The sequence below is a fragment of the Odocoileus virginianus genome, chromosome 2 (assembly GCF_023699985.2).
Source record: "Odocoileus virginianus isolate 20LAN1187 ecotype Illinois chromosome 2, Ovbor_1.2, whole genome shotgun sequence".
NCBI classification, from domain to species: Eukaryota; Metazoa; Chordata; class Mammalia; order Artiodactyla; family Cervidae; genus Odocoileus; species Odocoileus virginianus.
The window spans coordinates 93,091,002-93,110,699 of NC_069675.1; the positions used below are offsets into that span (position 1 = coordinate 93,091,002).

Sequence of the window (19,698 nt, forward strand, 5' to 3'; positions counted from 1 at the left end):
CCTGTCCTTGGTTTATTCTTTCATTTTGCTAGGGGAAGTTCTCAAGTAGTATGCAAATGCTTACTTGGGAGATAGATGTTCTTTTTCATGTCTTCTAACATCCTGTGCATTCCTGCTGAGAAATCTGATGCCATCCTGAATCTCATTTGTGTCCACAGAATGGAGCAGATGAGTGAAGTTAACTAGACCAGGCCCTTCCGAATGTGTGTGTGTAGGTGGGGGTGGAGGGTGGGAAGGAAGTATGTGTGCAGAGGCAAGGTTCACAGAGGGAGGTGTGGTCTGGAGGAGCCTGGTTTTAAATTTGGAAAGTGTGCAAATGTGGCTGCCTTTGGTCGGCCCACTCCACTAAAGAACTCCAGTTGTTGGTTGGAGGTCAGTCTGCAGGGTGATCTTTAGGGACATCCTCCAGGACTCTGATCATGTTGGCCTCATGCCCATGTCAGGACACAGATGACCCCCTGATCAGCTCTGTGGTGCCATGCATCGAGGTACTTGACAGTCTAGGCAGATGGGCCAGACATGCCAGGGGACATGGGCAACCCCTCAGCTGGGTCCAGAGACCCAGTGGAGGCAGCCTTGGGCCCCAGTTTGGCTCAGCGGCAGTGTGTGTGATGGCATAGGCATTTGTTGAACTGCTGGATGAACGTGGGTGACTGCCAAAGGATTCAGTAGGCTTCTAGGTTGCATTAATAAAAAGATAACCTCCCAGCCAAAATGGTGAGGGGCCTGCTCAACTTTACAATGGGGCCATTCACAACTAGAGGATCTGGTTCTGTTCCAGGTATATGTTGTTTATTTATAGTGACTTTTTTATCCTTAAACGTTCATTTCAAATGCTTCTCTCTGCATATCTTCCCTTGACGCTTCCCTTGCCCATTATTTACCTACTGTTGGTCTGAGTTCTTATCTCTACTTACTTACTTCATGGTGCTGTAATATACATGTCTCTGCTCTACTGAATCAAGTTCCCCAAGGGTACTCTGACAAGTCATTTAATCCTTGTGATTATGAACCTGAAATAGCGGCAGTCGTCCTGGCTCCATCTTCGTCCCTGGGCTTTGTAAAGATCAGATGAGTTGTATGTTTTGGTGCTTTACAAGCAGCAAATGGGAGATGATGGCGTTATTTCCTGTCCATTTGCTAATATGATGAATAACAGCCTTAAATTAACAAGCTGGTTAAGCAGCCATTGTTCCTAGCGTCTGTGTAGCGTCCCCTGATGTGTCCCGAATTTCTCAATGAAAAAAAAAAACACCTCGCTGTTTATTCTCCAGCTTCTTTATTACTGGGGACATCCTTTCAGCTTTTTCTTTTGCCTCTCCTCTCTGAAGTCTTTAAGCTGTCACTGCTCAGCTGGGCTGTTGCGCAACTGTGTTCTCTGTGACGCCAGAGGCTGAGGATCAGGGAATTAGCCAAGGCAGCCTGAGTTCCCCGATGCACCAGACATGGCCTCAGTCTGGGATTTGCAGACCTGGGCCCCAGGAACCCAAAGAGCCGCTTCAGTTCGAAAGGCCGGCTTCCCCTGTTGCTGGGCAGTACTGCTGTCCTTCTCTCTGCTGGATGATGGAGCTGTTGGCCACTGGCCTACGTTAGTCTGATGGATATGGCAGGGTGGCTGGTCCTGGTCCTTGCACAGACCATGGGTTCTCAAAACCACACTTGACTGAGGATGCTCCTGGCCTAGGGTTCCTCTCCATTTATGCTCCTGGGCTCAGCCATGGATCTCAGATCCCAGAGGCACTGGCCCTGGAAGCTAAACTTGGGGCTTTCTAGCTTCAGCCACGTGCTGTGCCAGAGCCAACCCTCGCCACCGACCCTTTCCTGTATCTTCTTTTCAAATCTGTTCTCAGCTTAGATTCCTTTCCTCAAAGCCATTTTATTCAAGGAGCCTCATTGCCATTTCCTGGCACTGGGCCTTGACGTAGGACTTGCAGGATGACCACAGCATCAGGTCTGGAGAACCAGGATTCAGTTTCTATTCCTTTCTTCTAGGAAACCTCTTTATGAACACAGAGCCATCCTTTCCCTGGTGACCAGCTTTACATACCAGAGATCTCAGTCATAAAAGACATTACTTCTTTAATCTCTGGGCTGTGGGTATCTGCTTATCCTATAGTTGCGTAACTAAATCACCCCTTAGATGACAGCATGTGGAAAAAGGTTTAGTTTATTTTGACCAAAACACCGTAGCCAGTGTAAATAAGACACAGCCATGGACCACAGGGGATCTGGAGGAGATAGCCCTGATTGGAGAGATGGCCTGGCTAGGTGCACAGAATGGGCAGGCGAAGTAGGTGACATTTTGGGGGGGCCTTCAGTAATGGCAGAGATGTTGAGGAGAAGTAAGAAGTTGTGAATCCAGGGAGAGAGGCGTAATGAGGCTGTGAAATAACTCTGGGTGACCTTGAGGAATTTGCTTTACTCTCCGAGCTCTTTGTTGTGGTGGGGTCTGTGTGCCACGGTGGTGGTCATTATGCAGGGGATTCTGGTGTCGGACGGAACAATGGACTCAGTCACTCTGGAGGGTACCTTCTAAGTGTAAGGTTTTATGAAAAATGACTAAGTTGATCTGTGAAACGTTCCATCTCTACAAGACACAGCTTCTTACAATGCTTAGTTTCACCCAGGATTCTGCAGACCACAGACATACCATTTAGCACGTTTCCTTTTAGTTTTTGTCCACAGCTATCCTTTCTCTTTAGTTTCTTCTAGTTTGTTTGTCTTCTCTCTCATAATCTTTTTTTCTCCCACCAGCTTTTGAATCGAAAAGACAAGACCACCTTTGAGAAACTGGACTACCTGATGTCCAAAGAAGATAATTACAAGCGGACTCGGGAGTATATCCGAAGCCTGAAGATGGTTCCCAGTATTCCCTATCTAGGTAGGAGTCTGAATCAGATTATTGTTTTTTTAAGAAACCTTCTCAGCACCAGATGAGGTGTTTTTACAGTTTCTAGTCGAGAAAGTTCCACGAAGCAGCATGGGTCATGGATAAAGAGGTTGGCTCTTCGGGTTAGAACAGGCTGTTGGTACTCCCTGAGAACGGGGACTTCCTGATGAGGGTCCCCGAACAAGGGATATTCTGCTGCTGATACAAATGCCCAGTGAATCCCAAGCCTCCCCAGCCTGTAGCTCAGAAGGATCACGAGACTCTTACTGGTCTATCTGCATCCTTCTGAACTGGGGGAGCATGTCAGTTGCTCAGTCGTGTCCAACTCTGCCACCCCATGGACAGGGGCCCGCCAGGCTCCTCCATCCATGGGATTTTCCAGGCAAGAATAGTGGAGTGGGTTGCCATTTCCTTTTGCAGTGGTTCTTCCTGACCCAGAGATCGAACCTGGGTCTCCCACATTGTCAGCAGACTCTTTACTGTTCTGAGCCTCTAGGGAAGACTGAACTGGGAGAACTCAGGCCCAAACCCCTGTGTTCTGGTTCTCTGAGCATTGCTAATATGTAAGATTTGTCTCAATGAAATTATTATAATGATTATTGATTTTACTGATTCAAAAATAATATGTGTTTATTGCAAGGAATCAGGAAGATAAGAAGATTAGTATCATTTGTTATCTCATCCAGAGATAAACATTATTTTGGTTCAAATCTTTTCATTCGTTTGGGTGCATATAAAATCTGTATGTTTACTCTATTGTGAACATTTAATGTTATTACCTGCATTTCTATACTGTGACTCAGTCCCACGTGGATTTGTCCAACTGAAATCTGCTCTCTAGTAATGACATATAAATTGTCTCTACATTTTTGCTTTTCTGCAGTGGCCATCCCTGTTGCATATATTTCCTATGTGTAATTATGATTATTATCTTCTAAGAAATTCCTGGAAGTGTGATTATTGGGTCAAAACTTACGTGAAATTGTATGCCTTTTCACATATATTTTGAAAACGCCCTCCATAGAGGTTGTAGCAATTTATGTTCACATTAGAGGGCAAAGAAATTGCCTATTTTCCCCATGTGCACAAATGCTTTGTGTTTTCATGTGCTTTTTTTCCTTTATCATTCCTTTTTTTCCTTTGCCATTTTGACAGGTTAAAAATACTTCTCATAGTTTTGTTTTCACAGTTATGCTAATTTTATGATATAAAATAATACTAAGAACAAGGCAAATTAAGATTTTATGGATATGACCCCTAATATTTTCAGAAATCTAGTGCAAGTTTTTTGAGATACATTTTTGACAACTTTTAAATGTCCTCTTTGAGCATTGTGTATTCAGTTTTTTAATTCCTTTAAAACTAATTTTGAAAATTAAACTTTAGTAGAAAATTGTTCATTTGATCCAAGTCTTCAAAATGATTAGCATAAAGTTTTTCCTCACTTAATTTGTTTTGACTGAAAAATTTTGTGTAATTGCTTATACATTTTAACCTCCTGTGTATATGGGTTTATCTTTGCTTTGCATTCCTAATAGCTTGCATTTTCATTTTCTCTTTCTTTTTTTTAAATTTGCTTTGCCAGAGGTATGTCTGTTGGTTTTTCCTAAGGATTAGACTCTATATTTGTGTATCAGTCACACTGTCTTCCTGCTTTCTAATCTACTATATTCCATCAGTCTAGGATGTGCCTTTTCTCTCTGCATTTTTAAACCTCTCAAATTGGGATGCATCTTTCACTTGGTGGTAACAAAGTATTGTGACGCTGGTTAATTGGTAGCAGTGTTCCTTATGATACATAAAATAATGATGCATCCTAAATTTATAATAGATGACATCCTAAATTTGATGAAATATGGAATTTATTCTTTTGTCTTTTATGATTAATTTCTTCTGCTTTCCTTAAGTTGTTTTGTATTGTAAACAAATTATTGGCTTATTTGTGTATACATTATTCTTCCCATTTTCATTGGAAAATAGTTACTGGTATACATTTCCCTCTAACTGATGCTTTTGTTGTATCCTACGTGTTTAAATGTATAGTATGCTCACAATAGTCTTAAAAGTGTTCAATAATTATAGTTTCAATTTTTCTTTCATGCAAGTGTTATTTAAGGTAGTGGTGTTTTAAATTTCCAAGAGCTTGAGTTTTTTGTTTTTGGTTTTTTTCAAATGGCTTTATTGAGTTGTAATTCATATATCACCCATTTAAAGTGTACAACCAGTGGTTTTAAAATATTCACAAAGCTCTGCAACCATCTGCAAAATCAATTTTAGAACGTCTTTATCGTCCCAAAGAGAAACCCCAAACCTGTTCGTAGTCGCTCCTTTTCCTCTAACCACCTCCCTTCCACTCACTCACCTTCAGCCCTAGACAACTGCTGATGTACTTTCTGGCCTCATAGCTTTGCTTATTTGGGACGTTTCATATGAATTGAATTGTAAAGTGTGGTCTTTTATGACTGGCTTCTTTCCCTGAGTGTTATGTTTTCAAGGTTCATCCATGTTAGAGCATGATCAGTATTTCATTCCTTCTTATTGCCAAATAGTATTCCATTGAATGGATGCACCACATTTTATTCTTTTAAACATTTATTCATTTATTTCTGGCTGTGCTGGTTCTTTGCTGCCGCGCAGGTTTTTCTCTGGTTGCCGTGAACGGGGGCTCCTCTCCAGTTGCAGTACACGGACTTCTCCCTGCAGTAGCTCTTCTTGTTGCAGAGTGCGGACTCTCGAGCACCTGCTCAGTAGTCGTGGCACACGCGCTTGGGTGCTCTGAGCATGTGGGATCTTCCCGGACCAGGGATTGAACCCGTGTCTCCTGCATGGGCAGGTGCATTCGTTACCGCCGAGTCACCAGGGGAGCCCCACCACATTTTGCTTATCTGTTCATCATTTGAGGGACACATGAGTTGTTTCACTTTTGCGTTACTGTGGATAACACTACTATGAAGGACTTTGGGTTTTAAGAACAGTCTTCTCTCTAATTTTTTCAACACTGGTTTTCGGATATATGACCCATATGCTTTTGAGGTTTTTAAAAAAAACGTTGATATTTGTCTTGTGATTTAATATAAGATCAATTTGTGTAAATGTTTCGTGGGTGCTAGAGAAGATGTAATCTCACAAGTTACTCTTATAATTACATTATAACTTTCAGATTTTTCATTTTTGACAACCTGGTCAATCAAGAACAGAAATATATGTTAGAGTCACTTTGCCTTTCTGATAGTTTCTGCCTTACATTATTTCATATACAGTTGACTCTCCATACCCCTGGGTTCTGAATTCATGGATTCAGCCAACCCAGGGCTGAAAATATTTGAAAAAAGAAATCCACAAAGTTCCAAAAAGCAGAGTTTGAATTTGCCATATGTTGGCAACTATTTACATAGCATTTACATCGTATTAAGTATTATAAGTAACCCAGAGATGATTTAAAGTACAGGGGAGGGTATGCGTAGGTTGTATGCAAATTCTGTGGCATTTTACATAAGGGACTTGAGCATCCCTGGATTTGGGTATCTGCAGAGGTCCTGGAGCCAATCCCTTGTGGATATCCGTCAATGACCGAATAGATGTTTTTAACAGTTGCAGATTTGTTATGAAGGGTCCCATGCAAAATGATCTTGATTCCATTTATTATTTGCTTTTATTTCATTGCTGTTGATTCTGTGAAATCTGATTTATTTTTCCTTTGCATTCATTTTATAAATCTTTGACTGTATTTTGCACTTTGATATTTTAAGTTGTTTTAAGTGTGATCCTTGAAAATCATATTTTTGTGTGCTTGTGTGTGGTTAGTTGCTCAGTCGTGTCCGACTCTTTGCAACCCCATGGACTGCAGCCCGCTAGGCTCTTCTGTCCATGGGATTCTCCAGGCAAGAACACTGGAGTGGGTTGCCATGCCCTCTTCCAGAAATCATATTTAGTTGGGCCCAATATGAGAGACCTTGCCTTTTAGTAGGGGAGTAAAAGTCTTTCCCGTGTGTTTAGACTTAAACAGTGTTATTGAATCATTATTCTTTTTTTTTTCTTTTATACTTTCTTATTCTTGCCTTGTTCTCGTCTTAGAGCTTGCTGTAAATTTAGTGTCCTTCCATTTAGGTGACCATCACTATCTCAGATATGTAGATGGTTGGGCATGCCCAGCTGCCAAGCCCATTCCCACCTTGCCTGAGGCTGATCGATCAGAAAGTGGGTTGGTGGCATTAGGGTGGGGGCAACCCCTGGTTTAACCAGCACACGTGTTCCAGGGTTAAGGATGGCCTCTTCTCTCTCATACAATGATCACTAGAGTTGCTGTTGATCTTCTGCTTCCTCTGCGCCTGGCACTTGGCTAGGCGCTTTAATGTGTCAACTCAGTGAATGCTCACCATGGCCCAGTGAGTAAGCAGGTGCTGAGAGGTTGCCTCGGGTCACATAACAGGAGCGTGGCAGAGCCAGGCCTCGGCCCAGATGGCCTGGCCGTCAGCCCTCGGCTCTGATGCTGCCCTCTCCCGACTCCCCACCTCCACTGCTCGGGTCATTATCCTCCCTTTCGATTGTCACCTGTATGTCCTCTGCTATTTATGACTTGTGGATGGTCTCTGTCGGGCACTGACACAGTGGGATTAATAATGCTGTGGGATTAATACACTTGATACAGGCGGGATAGATTGTCTTGGCACTTGCCTGTGACGCTGCTCATGGACCACAAAGCACTGCTGTCTTGGGCTTCTGAGGGATCGGTCACTGGGCCTCAGCCAAGCGCATACTGGACCAGTAATGTCTTCCCTTGCTGACCTGTGTCCCTTCTCATCAGACTCAGCGTATGCTTCCAGACTTCCCCTTCAGATGAGTCCCCTGTTCAGGCCGCTGGCCAGATGCCCCTCATGAGTGACAACATCAGGCCGAAGGACGGGTCCACACTCCAGTGGACACGCAGTCTGTGCCCTGGCCCAGCGCCACTGAGTTTCTGGGCGGACCCCCTCTGCTCGTCCTTGGTCGTCTCATCGCAGCCGTCTTCCTGGCAGGTCCTCCCCGAGAGGTTCCGTTTGGGCCTCTGTTCTCCCGGAAGACCCTCCTGCTGGCCCCTGAGCGAGCCCCGCTCCAAGGCCTGCTCCTGTCCCTTCAGCCCCACGAGGATCTCCCTGCCCTCTTAAGCCAGCTGGGCTGCACTTCTCATCCGCACACCAGAACGACTCCTGACACATACACGTCAGATGGAAAGAACAGGAGGCGGATCCACCGTGCTTTCTGTCCTCAGGACACTGTGTGAGGGTTTACGATGGGGTGTGGGGGTGCATGATTTCATTAAAAAGAATGAAACAAAACCCCATCCTGAGGGCAGCCAGGGCCTCCCTGCCCTCTGTGGCCATGGAGAGACCCTGCCCAAATGCAGGTTGTGGTTTTAGTACTAGATTCCTCTTGAAAACCCAACTTGTCCTAGGGATGGATTTGTTTATCAAAAGAGGAAAAGTTACATAATTCCTGGAAAGTACAATATAGGAAAAAATGTCTGAAACCATTTCTTTTTCCCCTGGCAACGTCCTCACTGTAGGTCTTTCCCGTGGGGAGAGGGAGTTATTCTCTGGGAGGGACTTGAGGTCAGTCCTTGATATTTCCAGCTGCTGTGTTCGTTTAGTTCCTGCTTCAGACCTCGAACGCTGCTTCAGTGGTTATTTGCCTCTGATAGCAAGCATGGGTTTTAATTTGGTAACGATTCTTTTAAATCGCTGTGGAAGTTTCGACACCCCATGGTTTCCTGGGACTGACCATTCCCACCCGGTTCTCCTACTCCATGTAAAGATCTCCTCATGTCGTGCTAGCAGTTGTTATTAACCGTGTGGGTGTGTGTTCCAGCTCCTTTCAATGCAAATTTTAGAGCCAGTTGGCTGCACTTTGGTGCACCGTTAGTGGTGAAACATAATTTAAAAAACACCGAGGGAAAAACTTACCGTGTTTTAAAAATAAGACTCTCTTTGTCCCAAAAAATTTATTCCCATTTACTTCAGAGTGCAAAAACAGTGGTAGGAAATAGTCGAGTCAGTTATTTGCAGCTTAATTTTATCTGATAGCAACTCCTTGTAAATACCCAGTTTGGATCAAAATGACAGCAGAAGCAGGCCGTGAGCTGTGAAGACTAGCTACAGCATTTGTTTCTAAGCAGCTTTATTGACTTAGAGGGTGTTTGGTTTTTAGTACCTATAATTCCCTCCAGGAAATAGCTAAGTAAAATTTGGAATGTAATGGATTTTAAGAGGGTGAGAGCCTGATTCTAAAAGTAACTATAGACAGTGTGGAAAATGATGATCTCTCTCACGGAGCAAAGACTCGGCATCCTGACAGCTCTGAATAGTAAGGAGAACATGTAGATTCTTGGTAAATTTACCCAGACTTCTGATATGTGAAGTGCATTTCTAGAATCTAGCTCTTCCTTTAAACAAGCAAACCCTTCCATTTTTTTTTTTAAAGTAAGGCTTTGTTTTCAGATAGAGACTCTGAAGTTTAAAATAAAGTCAAGTTGTCTCCAGATTCAGAGTATAAAGTTAACAAACCTAAACTGAGGGATATCTAAAGGACTTTGGAAAAGAAGTAGTTATTGACCAAAAAGAAGGGTTTAATCCCGATGCCCCAAAGCCCCCAGAACAGGTGGCAAGGGAGGGGCTCCCGCTCTGGGCCCAAGGGCAGCAAACACCAGGCCCTTTGGAGGGTGGGCATCGGACTCCACTTCTGCTCCCGTGGAGCTCACTGCCCAGATCCAATCACTGGTAGCGCACTAGAAACCAAATGAGCTGAGTACTGTGGAGGGGAGGGCAGATGTGCAAATAAAGGGGGCCCGTCCCAGGCTGGGGGACCAGAAGCCCTAAGAGATGAATAAGCTGGGTGAGGAGGTGGGATGCGTGCCTCCCAGACAAAGAAAGCAGCTTGTGCAAGAGCCTCGATGTGGGGAAAAACAATGTTTGTTGGAAAAACTGGCTGGAGATTAGAGAGTACTAGGGGTGCAGGGCGGGAGGGTAGTGAGAAGCAGCTGGAGTGAGAGGGAGGTGAGGTCTCTTAGGGCCTGGACACTGGGAGTGGGGGGCTCAGGTTCCAACCCCCATGAGCAGTGGAGGATCAAGAGGGTTTAGAGTATGGGTGTGGCTGGCTTGGGTTTGCCTTGAACATGGGTCTCCTAGTTGACAGCAGATGCTTGGCTTAGAGAAAGTCAGGCTGTAAGAGGGAAGGCCAGGCCTGTGACCATGCAGAAGCCTGTGACACATCACTGTATTTCAGAAATAGTTGGGGGTGGGAGAGGGAAAGCCCTTTTGAAAGCAGTTCATTTTTGAGCAAAGCCTTGGAAAGACCTAAAACAGACTTCGGTGAGCATGTCTGCCTGATGGAGATGCATCATCAGAATGAGGCTGATGGCATCTCTTGTACCTGGGATTTGGGGATGAAGATGTGTGCGCATTCGAGCAGAGATGAAAGGGCAGGGTCATGCGCTCTCTTGATCATCCTCCGAAAGGCAAGAGGGCTTGAGCTGAAGGATGCCGGCAGAGCTTCTGCTTCCCCCTTGGTGTGGGCCTCCGCTGCCCCAGGACCAAAGTTGGGTGGTTCCCAAGTCAGGGTGACCACAGTATTATCCAGCTGTCCCCAGGCTTGTCAGCATTAAGGGCAATCCTTTCCTTTAATGCCCAATTGAAAAAATTCCATTCCACATGCAGGAAATCCAGCCTTTTTTCCCTTCTGTTTCCCACCCCATGTGTTTCCAAGAATCCCCAAGGAATACTCATTTGTTCCACAGATCCATCCTGGTCGTTCCTGGAGCCTCAGCCTGCTGCCTGGCCACATACCTCTGATCCCTCCCTCCAGTCATCTCCGGCTTTCCTACCCTGTCTCTCCAGCTGGACCCGTGTGGAGCCAGGCTCCTCCTTCCTTAGCCGGGGAAGCAGAGCTCAGGGCTGCCTAAGGGATGTCAGGGCCACAGAGGAAAGCCTGCTTTCCGGACTGCCTGCTCCTGGAGCCCAGGGCCATGCCCCTTGCCTTCTCTGCCCTACAGCCACGAGCTGCAGGCCCTGATGTGCCGCCCTCTCTCCTGAGCCTGGAGAGCCTTAGATCAGGTCTCTCCTTCCCCCAGATCAAGGCATCCACCCCCTCAGTGGCCCAGAAGGCAGGGGAAATCTATGTGCTTCTCAGTCAGCAGAGTAACCCAAAGATACAACACATCCTTATGGAAGGAACCCTTTCCCATTATTTTGTCTAGTTGTCAGCTGCGTATGATCTCAAACCTCTCCCTTCCAGAGAGGATTTTGCCTTTACTTTTTCAATCTCAGGATTTGTTGCCAGAAAATCCACCATTTTTCTGGGACTTTACAGTCCTGCTCAGTTTTTACAAAAAGCTAGTGGATGCGGCTTCCTTAGTGGCTCAGTGATAAAAAAAAAAAAAAAAAAAAAAACCCCACCTGCCTATGCAGGAGACACGGGTTCAGTCCCTGATCCAGGAAGATCCCACATGCGGAGGAGCAACTAAGCCCATGCACCACGATGACTGAAGCCCGCCCACCTAGAGCCTGTTCTCAACAACGAGAAACCACCTCAGTGAGAAATCCATGCACCGCAGCTAGAGAGTAGCCCCCTGCTCGCCACAGCTAGAGAAGAGCCCGAGCACAGCAACGAAGACCCAGTGCAGCCAAAAATAAATAAATTAAAACATTTTTAAAAGCCAGTGGATGTTATTAAAACCCCCACTTTGCAAATGAAGAATTTGCAAATTCTACATTTCACCCATGACCTACCGAAGTCGTGTGCCAGCTGGATACCAAGTTTAACTCAAGACTTCTTATTCCCGGCTGGGGTTCCACCCACCTCAACTTATGCATCCTCTGTTTATCATCTCTGTCTCCATGGAGAGAAACAATGTGGGAGGAAAACACTCTGGAGGGGAGGTTTGTTTCTTCCTGCTCTGCAGGCCAGAGCTGAGCGCCTTGTCACGCTGGTCCCTTCTGGGGCGCAGGAAGGACTTGCAGTCAGGTTTTCTCTGGGTCAAGCAGTTTTGTGTGATCCCCAGAAGGACGTGAGAGCATGAGCCCATTTTTGTGCCAGCGAAGGTCTGTTTTCCTAGCAGGAATCAGTTAGAGTCATCAGGATGACTGCTCTTCTTTGACCTTTAGTCTCTGAGTTTCTAATTAGAAGCTGACAGTAATAATAATGACTATTAGCACACATGCTTTTCACCACGTGACAGGTGTTGCACCAAACATTTTACACAGATTGTCTCATTTAATCCTCCCAACTCAACTTCCTTCGAGGGAGGCACTATTTTTTTTTTTTTTAATTTATTTTACAGCTGCACAAGCTGAAAAAAACTCACTAAAAGTTTCAGCACTTACTAGTGCCACTTTCTAATGGTGAGACCAGTTCTCCAACCCTGGTCTGACCCCAGTGCCTGCTAACCTCGGAGGATGCCGAATGTTCCCACTAACGGCCTTTACCCTCTGGGGAAACCAGAGAGTGGGCAGAAAAGAGGAATGGCGCCAGGGCCCTCCTGTGTGGTATGGGGGCTCAAGATGGGAGATGGAGGGCCCTGCCAGGGTCAGCCAGTCCTAAAGGAATGAAGGGTTAGGGATGCAGGAAAGACTATAGAGTTTCTCCAGCCTCAGGACTCACCTGGGGCCGTTGGGATGTCTCTTTTGGAGAGAAACTGGCCCTGAGAATCTGAGAGATTTCACATGGTGGACAGCTTCTGAGACGGCCCCCAATGATTCCTTCTGTAGCCCCTTCCCCTGGATCACGGCAGAATACACTGACTTGCTACTAGCAAATCAAGTATGACGGAAGTAACGGGGCATCTCTCTGGGATTCTGTTATGAGAGGACTGTTTCTCTGTAGGGTGTTGCCCTCTTCCTCCTCTCTCTTGGCGCACACATCCATGGGGAATCCAGCTGCTGAGCATTTGGCAGTCCTGTGGAGAGGCCGGTGGCGAGGGTTTGAGGCCTGCCAGGAGGCACATGAGTGAGTTCAGAAGCAGATCCCGCCCAAGCGGAGCCTCCAGAGGCACCTGCAGCCCCACAGGACACCTTGAGCCAGAGACACACCCAGCTGAGACGCACCCAAACCCCTGACCCACAGAACTGCAGGATGGCAAATGCTCACTGCTGTAGCCGCTAACTGTGGGAGGAACTTGTTACACAGCAGGGATAACCCGCGCACGGCACCGCCTCTATCACTGCCTCCCATCTGTTGCTCTGTTGTTGCCCCATCTGTACTGGACCAAAATCAGCGGTAAAAGTCAACACACACAAGACTGTCAGGTTCTCAGTGTTAAAGAAAAAAAGACTTGAACTGCCTGAGGTATACTCCTTCATCTAGTGCATACATATTTTGTATGAACCCGCCATGGGAATGCAAGAGATGCTACAGAAACAGAGGGCAAAACAGTGTCCTCAAGGTGCCCACAGACTTGCCGCAGGAGACACAGCAGGCCCCGGGACTGAATTAGGAGCAGTTTGCAGTCAGGGCCAGAGAGAGAGAGAGAAAGAGTCTCTCTCTCTCTGAGAGACAAGTTTTAACTGTAGAATCAAGAAATGCCGAGCCACGCCACTAGGCAGCCTACACGATGGTGGAACAAGCCGGCAATTCCTGTATGTATTTTGGGTTTGCTCTACTGATGGAAGTCCAGAGCTGAGACCTGCTCCCTTGTGGAGGTAGGGCCCACCCAGAAAAAGAACATGATTGCTGTTGACAATCTCCCAAACAGAGCAGATGCCTCAGGCTGAACTCCGGGCTGTGGAAAACAGGCTTTAGGGAGGAAGACTCCTTTTCTCCCCCTCTCTGGTCTTTAGTCTCTGGGGTCTGGGCTTCTAGTGGTAAAGATGGAGGTGTGTGCCCTTGGGCTGTGGGTGCTGAGCTGACGTCTGCAACGAGGGGCTAGTGCAGGGGCTAGTGCAGGGGCAAAGAGGGTGGAATTACTTCCTACCTGCCTTTGACTGTTTATGGAGAGGACTCTGTGAACCCATAAATTCAGGACAAGCCATTGATCCCCAGAGTCCTTAAATGTGTACTATTTTCTGTTTCCTTTTCGGAGACAGTATATTGGAGTAGTTAAGAGCCAGGGGCCTGCAGGCCAGCCGCTTTCTTTTAGGCCCTGACTCCACCACTAATTAGCTGAGAAATCTTGGAAATGTTACATGCTTCCCCTCTGCCTCCTTCCATGGTCTTTAAAATGTGAATAACCACAGGATTTACCTCATGGAGTTGTTGGGAAGAGAAAATTGTTGCATGCAGTGAACCCCAGATATCTTCTACACAGAGTAAACAATAATTATTTGCTGTAAAATATTTATCATTAAAAAAAAAAAAGCTTGATAAGAAAAAAGACTGTCAGATGGCTCTCTGGGACAAGCAGGAAGTTCTGGGTCCCTCTCAGAAGCTATTTTTGAGAGGAGGAAATCCTCTAGGGCAGAGGTGGTGAATTACAGCTGCTCTGTGAGCAAGAAGGGTGCCTGAGGACAAGCTGACAAGGCCCTAAAGGTCCCAGGAAATCATCCTCAGAAAGGCCTAGAGCAAGGCATCCAGGTCTTCAGCGGCCCAGGAGTGCCTGTTCAGGGCCAGGGTGCTGGGGGGCAGTGGGGGCGAGACCTCCACTTTGTGCAGCCAGGAAGGCTGTGCCCAGCAGTGCCATTCTGCTCACACTGATCCTTTCCATTTGCTGTTGTTGTTCAGTCGCTAGGTCGTGGCTGACTCTTTTGCGACCCCCCCTGGACTGTAGCCCGCCAGGCTCCTCTGTCCATGGGATTTCCCAGGCAAGAATACTGGGGTAGGTTGCCATTTCTTTCTCCAGGGGATCTTCCTGGCCCAGGGATCGAACTATTGTCTCTTGCGTCTCCTGCTTTGGCAGGTGGATTCTTTACCACTGAGCCACCTGGGAAGCCCACCAATCCTTTTTACAAACTCTTAAAATGACAGAAGGAACACATTGTTTGTCATAAGACTTATTCACCTGAGAGTCTCTGCTTTGCAGAGGCGCCCGGTGCTGACAGGTGGATGTGTCCTTCTGGGCACTTGAATCCACACATACAAGTATCTGGGCATGTGGGGGTGTGTGAAGAGTCTTGCCCTTTTTAACCAAACTGGGGACATTTGGGTAAACAGTCTGTTTTGCACCTTACTTTTTGTTCCCCTTGAAGTGCTGTGGCTATTGTTCAGTGGCAGCAGGTACCCAACTCCTGCATCCTTCCCCGTGGCTCCGTGGCACCCACGGCCACGTGGTGGTTTGTCAGGCTGGGGCCTGGACATGAGTCGCTTTGTTTGGCCCCAACTGATAAACACTTAGGTTGTTTGTACTTTCCCCCTTGGACGGATGCTGTGGTGGAGAACACCTCTGTGCCTGTGTCTTTGCTCACCTGTCAGGGTATTTCTGAAACACTGTGAGCCGGAGTTGGAATTGCTGGGTGAAGATGACGAGAGATGCAGTTGAGGACCACTCCTGGGCTGTGCTGCGCTCCCACCAGCTGTGCCTGCCTGCCTGTCTTCTCCACTGCCAGCAGCGCTGGCCTTTACCTACCAGTGACTTACGATGAAATGACAGGGGAAGGAGGCCTGTAGTATTCATACACGTTTTCCCACCCACGAGTTCTTTGTGCAGAGAAGCTGTTTCCTGCTTCCAGGCTGTGCTCCCTGGGCCTGGGCTAGGCAGCCTGGCCGTCCGGCCTCCCTCCCAGCTGTCCCTGCTTCCTGCCTCCTGCCATGACTGTCCATCCTCAGTCCCCCTCCCCGCATCCCCAGCATAGCTCTGCCCTGCCCTGCAGAGAGGCGCTGACAGAAGTCCACGCCGGGCATTCTCCCCTCGGGCTGGGTTGGCTTCCCCAGCTCCAAGGAAGCTGCGTGCTTCTTCTAATTCTCCCCGCTCTCGGAGGTGACTGGGGCGTGGGCCTGTGTCTAAACACTGCTCCAGAGGCAATTCTAATTCCATTCCCTCCTAGCTACTCCTTCTGGACGCCTTAGCCACTCGGGAGGGGTTCTGCTACAGGTCAGGGCCAGTGTGGCCCATCCACCCTTGCCCAGGGAGCCATCCTCCTCCCGTGAGGCGTCCCTCAGCTCCAGGAGGGCACACGTTCTGCCTCAGGGGGAAGGGGTCACCCCTGACCAGCCCGTGGAGACAGATGTATCATGACCATTGGCAAGCGGGGGAGGTGCCGCATGTGGAAGTGCTTGAGGAAGGCTGCACAGATGGGAGGGATTATCTGTGTCTGGGCTCCCTTGTGTGGGTGAGCTGGCCCGGGATGCCCCAGGTCAGGAGAGACAGAAGTACTGGAGTGTCCACAAGGTCTTGTGGATACCAAGACATGTGTCCACAAGGGGCAGAATCCCAGACTGGGGCTGGTTCCGGCCTCACTGTGAGATCCAAGAGACTAGCCAAGCAAGCCCGGGTCCTGAAGCTGTGGAGATGGGAGACGAGCCAGCACAGTGGGGACCCAGTTACCAGATTGTGCAGACCAAGGCTTGGATGAGATGGAATTGGTGCACGAGGTGACGGCCAGACCAGCCACAGGCGGGATACTCCCTGTGCCAAAGGGCGAGGCTTAGTCCGTAGATTGCCTGACAAGAGAAAAGGAGACAGGCAGGGCCAGCAGCGTGAGTCCGGGCAAAGGACTGGAAGCCCCAGGAAGCTGAGCGATGTCCTCTGTCATTGCCCTTACTCTTCTGTGCCCTCAGCATGGGGCTAAACTGGGCAAACAGCCCTGACTTCCTGACATCTGGGGCCCTACTGTCCATCCGGCTGCTTCTGCACAGGCAGGCTGGCCAGCCACCTCACGCATCTGCTTGTGTGGGCAGCAGACTCCATGCCTCGTGATTCCCAGACATACAGGACACAATGATGAAGTGAAGGAGGAGCTTTAGTGGTTTCATTTCATCTTTGGGGACTGAGACCTAATCCTTCCAGAAGCAGGAGCTCAAGAGTCAGACAAACTCAAGCTCAAACCCTGAGTGTCCCAGGCTACATGTTCTCAAGCCAGTCACCTAGGGCCCATGAGCCTCGATTTCTGTTATGTTGAAGAGGGGCTAATTGTAGAGCCCACCTCACAGGGTGGTTGTAAAGGTTTAGAGAGATGCACATGGGGCCTGGCGCATGGAAAGCACCCACCCACAGATGGTGGGGGGCATGAGCGTTACCTAGAGGAAATACAGCCTGGAGCCCAGCAGCAGGGGACCCGTGGCCTCCTGTATCCATGCAGGCTGTTGAGAAACTCCGCGTATCCAGGAAGGGTAGGAAGAACCCCATCTGGGCACAGCTGTGTGTCATGTTTAGTGACACAGCTGAGCCTGGGAGTGCAAGTGTCTGCAGGGGAGGAGCTGGGAACAGGACACGATGTAACGAGTAATGGACAGAATCCATCTAGCTGGCGAAGTGCAGTCTCCAACCACAGCTGGAGTATCGCCTGGACACCCTCTCGGGTACAGCGCCAGCTTTGACCTCTCCTCCCGTGGGACCCTGGGAACTTCCCCTACTCCATCCACCGCCTTGAGCACCAGCCCAGCCTGGTGCCTTCTGCCCAGCTCTGTCCGGAGCCCAGTCCATAGAAGTGAGGTGGATGACCAGCCGGAACGGGCCAGTCGGGTCCCCTGGCTGGGAGCTAGCCGGGGAGGAGAGGGCCTTCAGGTCTTTGCTGGCTCTCAGATGAGAAGGACACGTGAGCTCAGAAATTCTGTGCTGGGAAAAGCAGATCCTCTCTCAACGAGAAACAGAGACCCTGCAGGCAAGAGGAAGGGGAAGGGAAGGGAGAGAGGCCGAGAGGTGGCCGCCTGGCCTCTTGAAGGCCTTCCAGGCAGTTTCTGGTTCCTGGCCCTCATGAGGCCCAGCTGCGTCCCTGCTCATGGACTCCGGGAGATACCTCGTGTCCTTATGTAACCAGCTTATTAAAGGAGCTGGACTCAATCAGGTGTAAGAAGAAACCGACTTTATTTTTCCCCAGTGTCCTTTCCAGCCTGCTCTGTGGATTAGCTGTTTTCCCAGTCAACCCAGGGAACTCAGCAGGCCCCGAAGTCTCTCTGCTGTTAACAGTCACGTCCCTGCAGACCGCGCAGGGCAGGGCTCAGAAGCCTGGGCTCCCACAGCCTGGCCCGGCAGGAGACCTGGCTGGGGGAGGCACAAGCGCAGTCCCCAGAGCCCACCTTCCCCTGGGCCACTGAGCTTTGTGGCCCTCGGGGTGGGAACAGGCGTGACAGACGAGGGGGAGGCAAGGGCCCATCTGATGTGGCCCATGAGGTTGGAGCCAGAGCTGGCGCCCTGTGCGTGTGCCCATTGCCAACTCGCATGCTCTCTCTTTTCCTCACTTTGCTATCCTTTCTCCCTCTTTGCTGCTGCTTCTTCAGAATTTCCATTCTGGGCACCTCTGACTCAGCTCCCTTTGTGGGGGCAGTGCCCTTCCTTGGCCGTTGGGCCTTCTGCACTGTCCCCAGCCCTCCATGCAGGCAGCGCCCTAGTTCCTAGGAGCCCCCCACTTTGGTCTTGCCATTGGCTTGCAGTGCAGTACCACTTCTCACTGCTTCCCGCCCCGGCCTGCAGGCTTGAGACATGAGTCAGATGGTAGTGCTGACGCTCACCCACGCCAGACTCCTGGAATGGTCCCTGGAAGCTCCTCTCACTAGACTTGAGTTGGGGGCGGGGAGTGGCTTGCACCCACCCTCCCTCTGGTGGTGGGTAGCATAGCATGGGGACGACTCATCCTCTCCCCCTTGTCCACCCCCACTCCTTGGGATACACTTTCTGAGCCTCCACAGGCCACAGGTGGGCAGTCAGCTGATGCTGCAGAACCAGTGTGGAGCCACCCCTTCGCAGGGATGGTCCTGCACTTTGCTCCGGAATGTGGGAACCTTTGGCAGCTATTATTTTGTCGTTAGCCTTTTGAGCCTCAGGTAAAACTGAGGCAGAAAGAGTGGCTGTTTAACATTTTGTTACACTTAAAAAATGTTCCCTTTTCTGTTTAATCCAACTCTCTAGCTTTCCCTTACTATAACCGAGAGTCTTTCCCAGACCGTATACAACGGATGAGGTGCTCCTGGGAGATCAGGGAACCCTTGAATTCCCACAAAGCACCTGTGGATTATGAACGTTGTGGATTCCCGCCCCATGCTTGCAGTAGTTCAAAGGTTTCTCTTTTCAGTCTTGGCTCAGATGCGCTTGCTTCGGGGGAAAGTGCCACTCAGCGTCACTCGCTGTCTTCCCGCCACGTTCCCTGCAGGAGTCCAGCAGGTGGGTGCCCTCCATCCACCAGGGTTTCACTGACTTCCTCGTGGGTCTGTCTGTGGGTGCGCTCATCATGGAGACCTTAGTAGCAGGAGGACCCCGTGACTGTCCCATTAGAAGTCCCTGGGCAGGATGGGGGAGGAGGAGGGGTGTGGATGTAGGCTTGGCCGGGCCGAGTGCTGATGGGCTGCGTGCTGGCCAGGGAGCCACTCCCTGGGCACCAGGAGCTGTGCCTTGAGTACCTCCCTTTCCTCTCCCTGTTCTCTTCTTTGATGCTGTTGGTTTGGTAAACTGCTCCCCTTCCGCCATTTTACCCCAGGGAGAGTGGATTTCCTAGTCTCTGATGCGCTTATTCCTTCTTCTCCTTCCACATGGCTGGGGTATGATTTGACCAAGACTCAGTTTTAGGTATCGAGGTGGGTGGGGCTTGGTGAGATGATCGGATGCCATCGCTGATTCAATGGACAGGAACTTGGGTGAACTCCGGGAGATGGTGAGGGACAGGGAGGCCTGGTGTGCTGCAGTCCATGGGGTTGCAGACAGTCGGACATGACTTAGCGACTGAACAACAACAGTTTTGGGTATTGGGTTGAGTGGG

General features: G+C 49.0%; 1 protein-coding gene across 14 annotated transcripts in view; it reads left to right on the forward strand.

The window, feature by feature from the left end:
• The window catches only part of RALGPS1 (Ral GEF with PH domain and SH3 binding motif 1), a 299,761-nt gene that overhangs the window by 138,818 nt on the left and 141,245 nt on the right, over positions 1-19,698 (forward strand). For all 14 annotated transcript variants that reach the window (XM_070453045.1, XM_070453044.1, XM_070453049.1 and 11 more), the window contains one exon: positions 2,755-2,881. In XM_070453045.1, the coding sequence (XP_070309146.1) occupies positions 2,755-2,881 (127 nt within the window). The remainder of the gene's footprint in view (positions 1-2,754; positions 2,882-19,698) is intronic.